This window comes from Anas acuta, chromosome 3, assembly GCF_963932015.1.
Source record: "Anas acuta chromosome 3, bAnaAcu1.1, whole genome shotgun sequence".
In the NCBI taxonomy this organism is placed as follows: domain Eukaryota; kingdom Metazoa; phylum Chordata; class Aves; order Anseriformes; family Anatidae; genus Anas; species Anas acuta.
Window position 1 is genome coordinate 61,674,819 of NC_088981.1, and position 16,691 is coordinate 61,691,509.

Here is a 16,691-nt window from a genome sequence, read left to right on the forward strand (position 1 = left end):
GAAAGGTTGCACAGCAGAAAACCAGGAATAAAAATTAAGAAAATAAAGCAAAACACATGAAGTAGACATGAAGTAGATTGCAAAGGAGGAAGCAATACTGCAGGTACATGAAAAAAAATACTGAATGCAAAGAATATATATAGTTACATGCATTGTTAGGAGACCAGGAATGTATGGAAACAGAAATTATTTCCTGTCACTATGAACTATGTCCTGTTGGAACAGCAATGCAAAGGCAAAGCATCCAGCTACCCAGTGGGAATTAGTTGTTTGGGCTAAACAACTACTGGACCACTGCAGCCAGCCACCAGGCTTCTGATCAGAAGTTACAGGATAGGCAGAGAAGCTTCAGGTTTTCACAACTACATCTCTAGGCAAAACTTAATAATCTTTCAAGAGCACATGTGCTACTAAAGCACTTCCTACAATGACTCCAACACACTATTTTTACTATTTTTACTATTTTTACTGTAAGAAATAATGAAAAGTGTCCACATAAATAATCATTTAATACACCAATGCTGTATTTTACCTTTATTTTTCCATTCTATAAACATTACCTTTATTTTTCCAGTTAAGCCTCCAACAAACAGCATAGCATTAGCATCTACATCCAGAATGGTATATCCAGGTGGAGAGACAGCACTGAATGTGGCAGGCACAATGCTGGCTTTGGGACCATCCAGAGCTCGCACTGATATAGTACCATTTTTCCCAGTCCTAGACATTTGAACAAAATAAATAAGGCACACAGAGTCAATAGTTACATCAAATACAGTAACCAGTCTGTTTTGGATGGCATCTTTGAATACAAGTCAGTAATACACGTCTCTATATGTTTAATCGTGATATAAGTGAATAGACTCTTTTGTCTTTGTAAGTTAAAAACAGCTTTTTATATATTTATTTTTTCTTCACTTCTATCCCCCTTAAGCAAAAAATTCAATATACAGATGAAGTGGAACTTTCATTAACTAAAACAAGAAACCATTTTTTTTCTCCAATGTTGTGATGAAATTAGACTTCAGTAATTGTTTCTTGACGTAACAAATGAGGTAGGCAAGGATCCAAATTAAATTTTTGAATTTTGTAAGATTTATTAGGTTATTTTTGCAATAAAATGAATGATCAAGTGACAAAGTACTTCAGTTTGCTTCACTGTGATGCACAGATTTTGTACTTTCAACAGTGGAGCTCTCTGCTTATGAAACAGGCACAAACCCCAGTGGTTGGTATTGTCCTCTACAAACCACATCAAATACTGATGATAACAATAACAATAAAGGGATTTACCATTTGTTAATAGTACCTGCAGCAGTTCTTTTTCTACTCGTTAGGTCGTTATGTTAATATAGTGCCTGGCATGGAAAGAATTGGCTGCTGGAGTTTTACAACAGAAGGAACAGAATGTGGAGAGAGATGATTCAGGTATATTGAAAGGTATTTGAAAGAAAACTTTGAAAGACTTTGAATAATTTTGAATCCCTTGCAGTTAACTTCCATAATATTTTACTGTCTTTTAGGTATGGATAGTAGCTTTTATTCTGAAGTAAACTATCAGGCATTTATGGCCACGCCACAAATTATTGGTTCCTCTCAGACAGTTGGAGCACAACCAACTCACATAATTTCTTATCAGGCCATCATATGATTGTAGAAATAAGCGAGTCAAATCCTATCATGTGCAGATGAAGTACCTAGTATGATCATTAATGTGGTGGAGCAGTGGCTGGGAGGTGAGGTAGGCAGAGGAAGACCATGTACTGTGGATTTATGGATGGAAACTTTGGAAAAGGCTGCTTTATCTCATTTTTAATAGGATGTCGGATTTCACATGACCATTGCCAAGTTAATCTGGAAATTCCTAACACAGATGCCTTATCTTGCAACTTCAAACAGCACTGAAAGATTCATCATTACAGAGAACTTTTAAGACATATATGCTTGATAATTAGTACAGAAATACATGTACACTTTTAAATAAAGCTTATTTTGTTTTTTCCATATCAGTTTACAGTGAGTGTATACCTGTGAAGAGTGACTATACTTTTTTTTTTTTAGGTGACCTGCTGTATGTTGTTGGCTACTTATTTATATTCTAAAAATTAAACACTACCTGTTCTCAAGCTAAAACAAACAAACAAACAGAACACAACAAAAAACACAACAGATTTTTTTTCATAAAACAGATTTTATATCTATGAGTTTGCCTAGATTTTATATCTATGAGTTTTCTAAGGAAAGAAAGAAAAGTGATTAAATAAAGCTGATAAAATTCACCAAAAAAAAATCCATATGTAGTTTTTCTAGACTAAAAAGTTGCACACCTGCCCTATAAAGATAGTAAGTCACAGCTAGAAAGTAAAACATACATCCAAACAAACAAAAAAATCTTTTGTTTTCTAAACTCCCAAACTTTGCTGCATGTAAAGATGAAAAATTATTTTTTTGTCTAATTAGAAAAAAAAAAAAAAAAAAAAAAAGATTGGCTTGGGGCATTGAAATTGCAAGTAAACTAAAAGTTAAAAGCATAACTTCATGAAAACCTGTCATTTCTCTTAAATGCTTTACTTAATTAATGGAAGCTTTACTTAATTAATGGAAGAATGCATAGGTTAGGCTAGTGAATAAGCTGAAAGATGACATTGCTACCCTGTACTTACATAATCTTTGCACTTAGAAAGTATGCTGGACCAGGGCTCTAGAGAATGGTAAAATCATGGAAAACTATGTATTTTATGTCAAACAAACAAACAAACACACACACAACTTCTTCAGAAATTCCTTTGGATCAGAACCTATCACCCAAAAACCAGAAGAAATTGAGAGTTGTCTTATGAAATATCATATAACTGGAAATAAGTGATTCAAAGAAAAAAAAAAAAAAAGAAAAGAAAAGGTTTTCATTTAGTTGTGACAGTCTGACGGTCATGTGTCAGTCATGATAAATTTTTCCTGAACTGTGAAGCAGGGTTGAAAATTATTTTGAGGATTTCCATCCAATGGGAAATATCTTCTTGAATCCATGCCATCTTGTCTGCCCTGGAGACAGGGATATCAAGGCTTTCAATGTGAAAACCACACATTTGCAGTGAAATACAGGAACTTTTCAATCACTTCTAGCTTGATCTGGCAACGCTGGAAATAACATACATGCAACTTTCAGGGAATCTCCTAAATGACATCTGGGGTATGTGAACACAGAATTACTCCTGATCATTTTAAAGTAGTGGGCTAAAGCAATCCATGGTCTTCTAAATGATTTGTTGTTGTTGCAAACTCCACTTAATGACAATATTTTACCTTGTATTCCTAAATCAACTGAATGCTAATTAGATATTTTTTTTTTATGCAACAGAAATTCCAAATTTTGATTTTATTTTTTTCTAGGTTTATTGATGCGAAGCCCTCTAATGGACTTCAAAATACAGTTCTCAATGTAGTAATTATTGAAAGGCTAACAGTTACTAGAGACTTTTACTGAACTGCTTATCCTCTCTGAAAGAAAGTCATTAGCACTTTCATTCTCTATTGTGTTGAAATCACGATTCAGTGAAACTAGTTTAAAAGCATCTGAGTGAAATAACACAGAAGTCACTCAGCAGATCGACACTTTTTAGGGTGCCTAATATGTCATAAATAGCATGGGTGTCTTTAATCCTCAGACAAATTGAAAGAATAATGACAGAGTCTTCCATAAATAATTCTATCTTATTTAGGGAGGACAACTGAGCTTGAAGAAGGAACTTGGCTACCTTGACAACAAAATGACATTTGTGTCCGATGTACGACAAGTTATCAGGTTAGAAAATACTGTTGTAGTCAGAGTCAGTTCTTGCAAAACTGGTGGGTTAAAGATGTACCAGTGCTGAGTGGCTGATCATCTGAAAAAAAAATTACAATGGCATGCATGCAGTATATACTCGTTAGGAGATGCATGATGCAAATGAGATGACTTTTGCAAGTCATCAGCATTAGATTACAGAATACCATGAAGAAATCTTTGCTCCTTGGTTCCCTGAGAGCAAATAAAACCTTTACTAGAAATTATGACTTAGATTTGCTACAGTAGTTTACGACTGAATTATTTCTGAGCTGGGCTGGATGTGTTTACTATGAACCTCTGATTCAACTGTCTTTCGTCCTTAAAAGAAGGATGCTGCTTAAACTCTGTCATTAACAACGATAATACTTAGAGTGCACTTGATTAAAATCATGGCTAATCAGATTCTGCTCCTAATTGAAGCCTGCTGAAGTCAAGTGACATTGTTACACTGATCTAGAGAGCCTCAAAAATACTCTAGCATGTATTTGAAGGTTCATACAAAAGTGACAGTTTGCATGTTGTAAGCTTGCCTCAAATCTTTTTGTTGCAAACTGTTTATGCCATATTTTCCTTCATTAACTGACACTTTGATTGATTGTAGTTCTTGGTAAGATTTGCTTCTCTAACAGGTAATTAACTCTGTGATAGTTAAATTCCTATACCATCAAAGTATAGGGAATTGCTTATTCCATAAGCATATGCTGCTCTAAAGGAATAAATAAATTTTACTTCAATTCCATACAAATAAAGTTTAAAATATTTATTTGATAACCTCTGTATATACAATAACATGCAAAGTATTAGTATACTTTAAATAAAAAGGAGAGAAAAATTAAAAGCCTCTGAGAAAAACAGATGCAGTAATTATTAAATTGGTCTTAACAGATGGGAAAATTTGGCCCAGAAGTTAACTGAACTGAGTATCCCTGATCATTATTCAGTCAGCTGTTTCATATTTAGACTTCACTCAATATACTGAATGATTTTGAGAATTTCGTGACCTCTGTGCTACCACATTTTCACATGGCCTTTTGGGATCCTTGATTAAAAACTGCTGTGAAAACCTTTAAACCTACCATATCATTATTAACATGTGTCAATGTGTGTTGCCACTGAAATCCAAGGCAAAATTCAGCAAGGCCAAAATTTCATTTTATGTCCCCCCTCTAAGTGAATGCCCTGCTCTGGCTGTTCTGGCAGCTTACAGGTTGCTGAAAAAAATCTGTAGCTGCAACTGAGTAGAAATTTAGAGAAAAAATGTGGGTGAATGAGATAAGTAAAACAGTCCTACAGCTTCTGAAGGGAGTCCAAGGAGAATTATCAAATGGACTAAAACGTTCGAAGATGGAAAATCTTCAGTAAGGTATGTTATTTATGAAGTCTGCCTTAAGAATACAAAATCAGTCCTGAGTTCTTTTGTCTTGATCCCACAAATCCAACTAATGACTCTGCAATGTAATTCTCCTGAATGATGCTCTGTACGTCAAATTTGTGCAGCTGTAATTGTTCCAAATTGCTGATCCAGCAGTTTGTTTAAAACTAATGGCATACACACCCTATATATCCAGAATAAGCAGTTTAATAGGCAATGTGCATTTGTTGGATGTGTGAATTTTCATACCATGTCCTGGCTCCGTATTCTGCTGAAGCAGCCTTAAGTTTGGCATTACTGTGTCATGAATCTGCTTCACTATGCATAATATGAAATAACAAAAACTTCAACAATTCCTATTGTACCACAGTTTGCATTTTCCAAGCAATAAGGCTTCATTAAGCCAGCTTCAAGAGCAAGTACCATAATTTTATTTATTTATCCGCTCTGAATGTCTGATTTCTGTGATTTCAATAAATTATTTAAATTGGATGCCATTTCCTTCTCTCAGAGCTATGGATGTAACTGGAATTAGAATGATTTTCTTTCTTTCTCTCATTGTTTGACTGTACTATCACTTCTATGTTTAATACAATGTGAAATTAACATGTATGTATGCAACAAGAATTAGCTTCATATCAGATCGCAATATAGATGATGTCATCTGAATTATTAAGATTTGTTCATAAGTAGAGGATAAAGAATATAGTTATCTATCCTTATGCTGTAAATATTATACCTTATGTAGTATCTGTTCTATATAAATGGAAAATACAGGATTCAAGTAAGTAATGTGAAATTTGAATATTAATGTATTTATATTTGATCATCATGAATATGATCAAAGGTCTGGAGTACCACTCCTATGAAGACAGGTTGAGGGATTTGGAGTTCAAAATCAGCCCGGAGAAGCGAAGACTGGGAAAACCTTACAGTGGCCTTCCAGTACCTAAAGGGGGCCTACATGAAAGCTGGGGAGGCTTTGTCAGGATAGGACAAGGCATAATGGCTTTAAACTAAAAGAGGGTAGGTTTAGATTAGATATAAGGAAGAAATTCATCACTCGGAGGGTGGTGAAGCCTTAGAACAGGTTGCCCAGAGAAGCAATACTTCCACATCCCTGGAAGTATTCAAGGCCAGGCTGGATGGGGTTTTGGGCAACCTGGTCTGGTGGGGGCAGGGAGGTTGGAACTTGATGGTCTTTAAGGTCCCTTCCAACCCAAACCGTTCTATGATTTCATATTACTAAAGCACAAAAGCATTCAAAACTGATCTCACAGAAGTACAAAATATAGTTTCCAGAATATTTTACCCTTGATTTTTTCATAAGCTTTATCTTTTAAAATACCTCCAGTCTGAAGAGACATTCCAGCTATGGAAAAGGCATTCTGAGTAAGAATCAAGATGTTGATGTATGACAGACCACTCATTTGCAGTATTGTATCAAGACGTGACATTCAGAAATTGTGCTACTCTTTGAAATTGAAGGTGGAAAGAATAGTAGTTATCTTTTTGTGTGTTAAATCCTGTACTGATTTTTAAAGTATGCTAGCTGAAGAAGAGTGATAGGTAGCTTATAGACTAATAGGTAAGAAGAAGGAAATAGAAGCAGTCATAGATTGTTGATATTAGAGGGGAAATACATGATGAAAATAAATTCTTGATACAGAACAATGAATATTTCAATAGCATTTGTAGTATTCACTTTTAGTACTATTGGGTGTAGGTTCAAAAGTTTCCACTAAACCAGCCTACCATTTCTCGTATTTACGAAAACATCTTGTTTTAAAATTAGATGTTTCAGACCTAGCAAATACTTCCATAAACCTGAGACATGTAAACCCATGGAGAGTGGATTGGAAACAGAACTTGCTTAATTTAGCCATTTTTTTTTTTTTTAGGAAATAAAACTTTGGAAGTGAAATATATAGGCAATATATACTTGCCTAGAGGCTTCAATCCGGTACCAAAACCCATCATCAATGGTCAGATCTGGATATTCTACCCGTCCAACACCAGATCCCACATCCCACAGGAAGCTCACCTTGCCTTTGCGCATCTCTATGGCCAAGAAGTCAGTCTACATAGAAAATATGAAAATAGAAGCAATATCATACTCTGATTAAAGGAAGCTCTCCAGAACTCTTCCCATTTCAGGAGGCATCAGAACAGAGTATCAGAAACCCATATATAATAAAGTACGGAAAATAACAGTGACTAAGAATCGGATTGTGCTTTCCTTGGTTCAAATAAGTCAAAGATGACAAATGACTGGTGTTAGTGATATGCAGCAAATTGCTGCTAAACATGCAGAAATGTTAATATTGTAGGCACTAAGAGAAGGATTTAACTGAGACAAACATTATTTGTAAAACATCCATTGGATGGCAGAAACATGTCAGGATTCTAGGCTAACATATGATACCATCTAGCCTCTTCATTCTGTATTAGGTAAATAAAATGTATAGTTCAAAATGTTAGAAATAGAATGTTTTTCCCATTTACAGAATTATTATTGATTATTCTAGAGTGCTCATGGGAAACGGAATCATTCATCATCATTATGCTTGCAGTTGTAGACGTGACTGAAAATTACAATAAATTCGAGCTTTGACAGATGCAAGATGATTAGCTACTTCTTTCCCAAGGGAAAACCTACAACCAACCCAAAGTTTACTCTGGTTGCACCGTGAATTTTAAAGCTCTAACGCAGTTCATGCAGAACTCTGATTTCATATCTAATTAAAAATATAAAAAAAAATATTTACTGATTGTATTTTAGAAGTCCTTATGTTAATACTAAAGACAGTAAATGTCTGGTTTATCATAGGCCCTCAACCATTGCTCTGAAGCCTTGAGGAGGAAAAAATAAGCCTTTTTCATCTTCTGTGTTTGTCAGTAATCTGATTTGATTGAGCAACGCTGACATGAAAAGCAGGAGATACACTTACAAACTTGGCACTTCCAAGGTAAAAAAGCAGATTGTCAGCAACTACAGTCTTCACATTGACAATGACAGTGTTGTATGTTCCCTTCTTTATTTCTGGTCTGTATGTGCGAATACAATTGCCTCCGGAAGACACGGACACTTTGATCTTCAAAAAAAAACAGAGCAGAAATAATTCAGTTTGCTGCTTATTAATACAGAAGTAACTTAAGAGGCTTCTAAATAACTGTTTTTTGTTGTTGTTGTTGTTTTAAAATTATTATTTTTTATATATATATTTTTATTCTTCCTTACCATTTCCATGTTACATGTAGCAGGGAGTTGCTTGGATATATACAGGAGGCAGAAATGGAATTTTCATTTTGGGATTGTTTCTTATATTTTGATTAAAAGGCAATAAAAGCTCTTTCTGGCATTCAGGTGTGAAAGGACAAACTGTATGGATTAAAATAGCTAGAAGATTAACTGGTCTAACACAAGCAGCAGGGGAATTCTGACAATGGAGATAGCCTATAACTAGAACATAATGCCAGGAAAATATGCAGTGCTCCTGAAGGAATCGTAGCACACTGCTTTGGGGTAGACAGGAAGATCTATTTTTTCCTTGCAATATCTTTGATTATGCTAATTTAATACTCCTACCGTTTTTTTTTTTTTTTTTTTTTTTTTTTTTAAACCAACAGTTATGTATTGCTGTTTTATCATAGCCCCTGATGGATTTACTAGGTTTCATTTCCACAGCTCAGGTGACATACGCATTTGGACATATGTGTTAGTTTCCTCAGGCTCTGAGCACAGATAAAAAACAGTATACTCTTTGCTTTCATATTGCCAACATAGACATAATGACAGTCCAATGTATTTCAATTCCAGCTAGACATGTTTATGTATTAGAGTAGATGCAAATAATGGTAGACTCAGTAAAAAGATGACTTTTGCTTATGGTAAGCTTTGTCAAAAAGGAGATCCATTCTATGACCAAACGTTACTTTTTTAACTCAGAAATGCTGAGCAAGTAATTATTTTTAAGCCTTCAGACAGAAGACAAACATAAGAAGAAAACAATTTAATCACTATAACCTGTCCTTATATCGTGAACAAATCTCATTGAGTATATGCTATATACTTCCTTCCTGGGCTCCTATTATTCTGTAAGGTTTTGTTTCCTAATCTCTTTTTCAGGAAGTTTCCTTATGTACCATCTTCAAGAACTCTTTTTTTCCCCTTGTTACACTGTGTCACAAGCTGAATAACCTGGTATTATCCAGCTGATCATCAAGTTTGGAATATTACTGAATCAGGGAGATGGATACCACACTCAACAGCCAAATTGAAATACACTCTTAAACCAAGTTTGATTTATCAGAACTCCACATTCTCAGGTAATATAAGTTCCATGAAATGAAAATAGGGGCTTAATATCAGTTTTGAGGCAAAACAAAAAACAACAACAAATATTTTTGTTTTCACAACAAACGATGATGTGGTGATTCTCCTGTTGTACTCTCACTCACAGTACTTCTTAAATAATATCTTTTCCATAATCATTCCTACAGATGTCATCTGTTTAACTAGGGTGCATTTTAAATGAAGAAACAAGACACAGAGTGAAAATTATTGGAGTATTCTTTGCTTATCTGAGAAATTATATTCCATTCCTTGCTTTCTTTACACATTTTCGGAATTAGAAAGAATTCAGCTCATGGAAAAGAAAGAGAAAATTCAAAAATAAAATCCTAACAAAATTCAAAAGGTAATCTCATGGAGAAAAAGGGCTTACCGAATTAGCTTGCTTCCGAGCTTGGTTTATCAACTCTTTTATCTGAGAAATGTTTTTCCCTAAGTTATCCTGAAGTTCTTTGATTGGCTTGAGTTTATCTAGTAAGCGGTCTGCTTCTTTTTCTAGGTGTTTTATGCTGGAATCTGCATCAGCAACTTCATAAGAAAGAACAAGGCAGAATTTTAAAGTGATGCCAGACAATAATTACAAATTGCAATAAAAAAAATAATCAAGAAAATTCTGCATAAATACTCAGGCAATAATTACATGCTATTACTACGAGATATACACTGACTAGGAAGCTACCTGAACAAAATAAGACCATTTAAGAGCATTTAGAATTAAGATAATTTAGCAATAGTAGCAAATACAGATGTTAAAGCAGGATTTTGAAGCAGTAACTATGCCTCAGGTCAGGGTGACACTAATGGACAATATTTGCTATAGCATTAATACAGTTATGCACTAAGCATTTACTTGCTTTTTCTAACTGTAGCTTTGAAGAAATATGCTAGATTAATGAAAACTTGTTAGTTTCCATTAGTAACTTCTGCAAAAGGGCTAGAGGACTATAGTTAATTCTTGAATTAACTTGATGTCAATTCATAAATTAACTAAAATGGCAACAACTACAAGATGTTTTAATTCTGATCAGAAGCTTAAAATTCTGTATGCATATTGAAAGCAGATCAAAAATGTGACACTAAACTGTAAATATATATATATATTTTTTTTTTCAAGTGAACTTAATAGTTTTACAAAGAGATCTTTTTTCTCTCTTTTTCTTTAAGCTTCAAATGACTTTTTTGCCTTTCAACATACAACTAGTGAACCATATCCTCTCTCTGACAGTTCTGAAGATGTAAGGATTGCAGCACTTGTTTTGCATGAGGGTATGGGATTGTGTGGATGACTGTGAAAGGCACAAATCAGATTTTACCAAAAGAATGTAGTTGAAGGGAAATAATTATTAAGAAGTTGGATATTGCTTAGATAAAGCATGACAGTCTGTGTATCTAGTTTCTGAATACTAACCCAGACGCTGATACCAAACCTTCAAGATGTTTCTTAAGGTTTCATAAGTGAGACTAGTTACCAAGACACTTTATCTCAGAGCCTTCAAAAATAATCAAACTACTTGATTATTTTGATGAATGAGAAATGTGGAAGACCATGCAGAAGGTTTGGTGGCAAGCAGTGGAACATCATCTACTGGAAAAAGCACAATAAAAAAAACAAACAAAACAACAACAACAACAACAAAAAAACCACAAGAAAGAGAACATACGTACTGATTCCTGTAGGCAAGACAAGGAGACAAAGAGCAGAGAAAAAACAGAATACAACATAAGAAGATGTTTTGAAGATCTAAACACAAATGTAAATTAAGGAACAGGATTCTAGATCCAAGTGCCAAGAAATTGGTGCTTTTAGGCCACTTCCCGGTTGTTTATCACTACCAATCCAGATGTTGTTACCTTGTAGATCTAATTGATTCCTAACCTGCCATAATATAATCACAGTATTTCAATAGATAACTATTTTTCTTATTGTGTAAACTACTAGGGATCTCTCTGCCTGATGGAGCTGCCTGATGCCAAGCTGACCAAAACCTGGAGAGTAGAGAGTAGCTGAAAAGTTAGTCCTTCAGCAATTTTGTAAAGGTGTTCAGGTTTTGTTGTCAGCTCTGTACACTCCTATATGAGATGAACAATCTACCATAAAATACATTGTAATTTAGAATTCAATGTTATCCTACATATCCAAAGTGAAAATGCTAAAGCAATTGTCACTTCTTATAACAGGCTTCGCTAACAACAAAAAAGAGCCCTAAAAAAATACACTTAGAATCTCTTTTTTATCTTTCTTAAGTGTCTTCAGTGCTCTACCAAAATAGTAACTTATATGACAGAAGTCATGCATTTCTCCCAGAAATGATTATCTGATTGACTGAAGGCTTGGTTAGTGCAGGGAATTTTACATGAATCAAGTGGTAAATTGTCAGTCAAAGACAGATTCTTTAATTATTCACCTACCTAAATAGTTTAAAGAGCAGTCTGTGGAACAAATCTATCCACTACATGTTCATCCTGATGATGCTAGCTTTTTTCTGCAACTACCAGCATCAGTCTCTAAGATTTAAAAGTTGTTCTTAAATGATAAACGCAGAATACAGAAACTATAGAGCTTCCTTTTACAACAACATACTGTAGTAATACTGTGGGAGTGAAGTTACTGAGTGTCTCTGTTTCATTTTGGGATGTGAAATGAAAATATAAACTGAAAAAAAATCCTCCAAAAAAACAAACCAAACCAAACCAGATCTTACTATTCTTGATAGGATCCTTCACAACAGCATTTGTTTTTGCCACATCATCTGCAAGTTTACTGTAATTGTTTCTCAAGCCAAGCAGATTCTGGTTGAGGTCTTTAATCTGGGCCAAGACATCATTTGCCGTATCGTTGGCTTGTTTTGCTTTGTCTTTAGCCGCCTGTACCTTTATAGCTGTATCTGTAGGTAGAAAAGAATAATGAAATGACTGTCCAGAGTACAGAAGTTTTCTTCATATGTCTCAAGAATAAACTTGTGCCAAAACTCTACAACCTTAATTTGTGTTGTAGACACAACCAAAGAACAAAAATTTGTTCTTTACTCTTTAGGAGATCCCACTTCACATGTAGTAAGACATTATGAATTGCACACGTAGAGTGTAGATGCCCTGTTTTTCAAAACAACAAACACTTCTGAAGAAGAGAAAAAAACTCTACAGTGGAGCTGTAGGACCTGTAGGAACAATCTTTGCTACCTGCTTCCCACAAAACCATGAAACTGTTCTTGGAATTTTTTTCCTGTTGTATTTTCCAACATGTCTTTGCGTCCCTCAGTCATATGAGAATTTTGGAGTGCAGCTCAGAAATTTGGACACCTCTGAGATGATCATGTAGCAATAGTGCCACTTGTCATACTGACTGGGGCTTCCTTTTGTGGTCAGTGGGGTTAACAGATTGCACTGCAGTAGTGGGGAAAACAGAGGAAGATGTATTTACTATCCTATTGTGGCTAAGAGACAGTTGATAAGGGATAGTTTATCCCAAAATTTGCTTGAAGAAGATTGCATATTCCTGATTCAACAATTGTAGGAAAACAGGGGAAACACAGATATTATCACCATTTCAGGGGATTAACAGTATAGATTTCCAACTGTTTTTTCAGGTAGGTCCTTCACCTTCTGTGGACTATGTGATGCAATCAAGCCTGTGGCCTAGGGAGAATACAATGCTTCTTAAGGCTGTAGAGAATTGGTAGGTTTATCCTGAACCCTGGAGAATTACATGACCATTTTTACTTTCTTGAGCAAAGACATATTATGTGCTACACTCTTATTTCTGAAGTGTACACTCTTATTTCTGAAGTTTTAGCTTTGAAAAGTGCACAGAACACAACAGCACCTTGAAAATATATCTGAACCTTTAATAAACTATAATCATCATCAGTACTGACAAGTGAAAGAACAGATTACTCTGATTGCCTTTTTCCACTTTCTATTTTCATCATATCTAAGTATCTCTTTTTGAGGCAATTATTAGAGGTCATGCACCTTTCTGGCAGAAAGAAAGTTGGACTTCCCTTTATTTGGAGGGGAGGGAAGTGTTACTTCCCTCTATTGGTCATACAAATTATATTTATTTTCAACCACACTTATAAAAGTATGCCTATCCCTCCATATGTAGGTCCTTGTCCTAAAGTAATCTATCCATCTATCCCATTTTGAATCTTCCTGTTTTTATTTGGCTATTTTATTTGAGTATTACTACAGTATGGACAAGAATTATTAGTTTAAATTGCTCTCTACTTTTGTGAATCCTTGAAGAATTAGATATATGACAGGGTCATTTTCTCTCCTGTCCTCATTGGTTACTTTGCCATGGGATGACTAATTTACAGCACTTTTGTATCCATGTCTTTTATTTGCTTTGAATTTCATTCTTAAGACACATCTACTTGTGTATGAGAGTGTCTGTCCTTGTCCAAAGAGCAAGCACCTTGTAACTCTAATCTGACAAGAGTTTATTACATTGCTAATGGTTGCATATTTCATGTATCTTTTACATGTTTCATATTTACTATACTGTCTCCTAAGGCCCACTGGTCTCCAAGGTCCATTTTGTTTGACTTAGACATCTATCTATGCACAAGAAGAAAAACAGGCCAATACGTGTGGTTAAAACCCAGGAAGTGGCATGAGTATGATATATTAAAGCAAATTCTTGTGAATGTCTGATTTCAAGGATCACTACATCTAAAAATATACTTTCCAGTTGTCTGGAATCTTGAAGTCACAAAAGTGTGCAAGATGAATAGTAAATTATTTCTCAAGCCAAATTTTTACTTATAGTCTGAACTTTCCAGACCTTCACATATGAGAGAGAATATAGATTTTCTTCAGAGACTCTTCTTCAGTTTATTGCAATGCAGTGCTCCTTAGGGAGAAAAGTCATAGCAAATTATTTTGATAAAACATTTATTTTTTCTAAAAACAAACATTCTGTTTATCACTGTCTATTATACTGAAACTATATTGTAGCTCACTGTCTCTCGCAATCACAACACTAAGTAGCTAACATCCCAACACTTTGGGATTTTAATCAATATTAAAGATTGGAGGGGGGGCAGGGAGATTTATACAGAATTATAAGTATGCTTAGTACTTTTGTCTTCATTGAGGAAAGCCTGTTCCAGTTCTAAGATACACAATGTCAAATTGACTGGAAAGGATACTGCAGCATAAATCAATGACTGTGGTAGAGAGGTAAGACAAAAAGAGCAAATTTCATCCTGCTTTTTCTATTGTCAGTAGGTCTTTATTTTTCTTGGTTGCTATAAGAAGCATGATGGTTCTTTTTTCAAAAGTTTCATAAACAGACTTTTCAGGTTTAAAGAAAAGACTATTTGTCTCAGAATGTATTGTAACTTCTGAATTATAATTTGTTCTGAAACTGGTCTTTTGCAAATTGCAGAAACTTGGTACTGTTTACTGTGCCAAAATACAAACTGATACAAGGTATCTGTTTTCAAACCAGTTCTCTCTAACATAGCTTATTTTTGTCTCATTAAAGCAGCCAGTGATCAAAGCGGACATAATATGTATCAGAAAAAGATCAATCAGACAGATGATAGGTGTTTATACACCTAACAGAGCAGGACATGTTAAGTGTTGCATTAATTTTCCAGCTTACCATTAGGAATGGCTGACAGTTTTCCAAAGGTTTCATTCAAAGCTTTCAGGAGAATGGAATTCTTCTCATCAGAATCTTTCAGTCTGTTCTGCATGCTGTCCAGGTTATCTCCCTTTTCTATAACAACAATAATAAGCAAGCCATTTATCGTTAAGAAATTCAATAGTGTAAATAAGGAAGTCCAGTAAATCTGGTTGTAGGGTTCAATGATAATCTTTTTGGTTTCTTTAGGTTGCCTACTTCTGTAGTATCTAAATGCTTTAGTACATTTTACTGTTCTATATCAAAGGTTTTGATATAAGGTTTACAGAAAAAAATACAGAAAATAAAAGAAAAAATGATAATCATAGAAAGAAAAAATGATAATCATAGATGGAATGATTTATTCAAATTCACACAGTGACCCACTGATAGACTCAAGAGTGAAGTTCAGTCATAGCTTTGATTCCGAGATCCAACTACCACTCAAATTTTCATCTTAAAGGGATGAATGGGATGAATGAAAGGGATGAATGGGATGAATGATTCTCCACTGTGGGGAGAGAGGCATGACAGATAGGTCATCTTACTGCTGCCATTAGAATGGCCAAAGCATAGCTCTCATGGATTTTCTGAAAGATAACCTATGTTGATGTAACATCTGAGGAAAACATGCAATATCACCCTATCATCAATATGAGGAGGCAACACAAATTATTATGAAATAAACATAGATTTTATTTTTGGGTATAGTCCTAAAAGTAAATAAAAATAGTTGTATCATATTCAGTACATTAAAGACTGTTGCAGACTAACGTTATCTTTTACAGATAAGTTTCTGTTCTTCACCTATTTTTTGAATAAAAACTACAGTTTTTTTTTAATAGTAACCAGCATTAGTGATAATTATAATTTTTCAAACTTTCAAAAGTGAGTTTCCAGCTAAGCTTCACAGTTATTAAAACAAACAAACAAACAAAAAACAAACAACAAACAAACAAAAACAACAACAACAAAAACTAAAAAAAAAAAGTTAAGTTTGGCACAGAAAATGCTAGGTAATGCTTAAACAACTATCTCAGAGGGCATTTTTCATCATTTCTTCATATAAGTATAGAGTTCTTTGGAACAGACAGCTGCTAATTTATTAACTTAAAGGTATGTCCTGTTGGGAAACTAATTCAACATCACTGTGCTTGATAGAAGGAGGAGAATAATTTGTAGAAAAGTAGTTTAAGATACAAAGTATGACAGTGACCTTCAGGTTATTGAAATTAAACACACAGTTTTTGGATATGTATCCAAGTAGATACTGAAGTAGGAAAACATATTGGAGAAGAGTTTTCTCTGTGAATAAGTCACATACATGTGAAAAATAGAAAGTATTTATTTATTTCTAAAGTACCTCTTTTTCACAAGGGACAATAATTAGACATATTGGTACTTCAGCATCTCTTCAGCATCTCTAACCCTTCTGTGAGAGGGTAAACAGAATAATGGGTTAAAATGAGTGACAGTGGTTCAAGTCCTACAGATTTTAAAAGAAAAA

General features: G+C 34.4%; 1 protein-coding gene across 8 annotated transcripts in view; it reads right to left on the bottom strand.

Annotated features, from left to right (window-relative positions):
* Window positions 1–16,691, bottom strand: part of LAMA2 (laminin subunit alpha 2) — a 383,401-nt gene that overhangs the window by 39,778 nt on the left and 326,932 nt on the right. For all 8 annotated transcript variants that reach the window (XM_068677473.1, XM_068677471.1, XM_068677468.1 and 5 more), the window contains 6 exons: window positions 15,164–15,280; window positions 12,255–12,437; window positions 9,926–10,080; window positions 8,150–8,293; window positions 7,145–7,278; window positions 561–720 (listed from right to left, as the gene is read on the bottom strand). In XM_068677473.1, coding sequence (XP_068533574.1) covers window positions 561–720; window positions 7,145–7,278; window positions 8,150–8,293; window positions 9,926–10,080; window positions 12,255–12,437; window positions 15,164–15,280 — 893 coding nt within the window. The remainder of the gene's footprint in view (window positions 1–560; window positions 721–7,144; window positions 7,279–8,149; window positions 8,294–9,925; window positions 10,081–12,254; window positions 12,438–15,163; window positions 15,281–16,691) is intronic.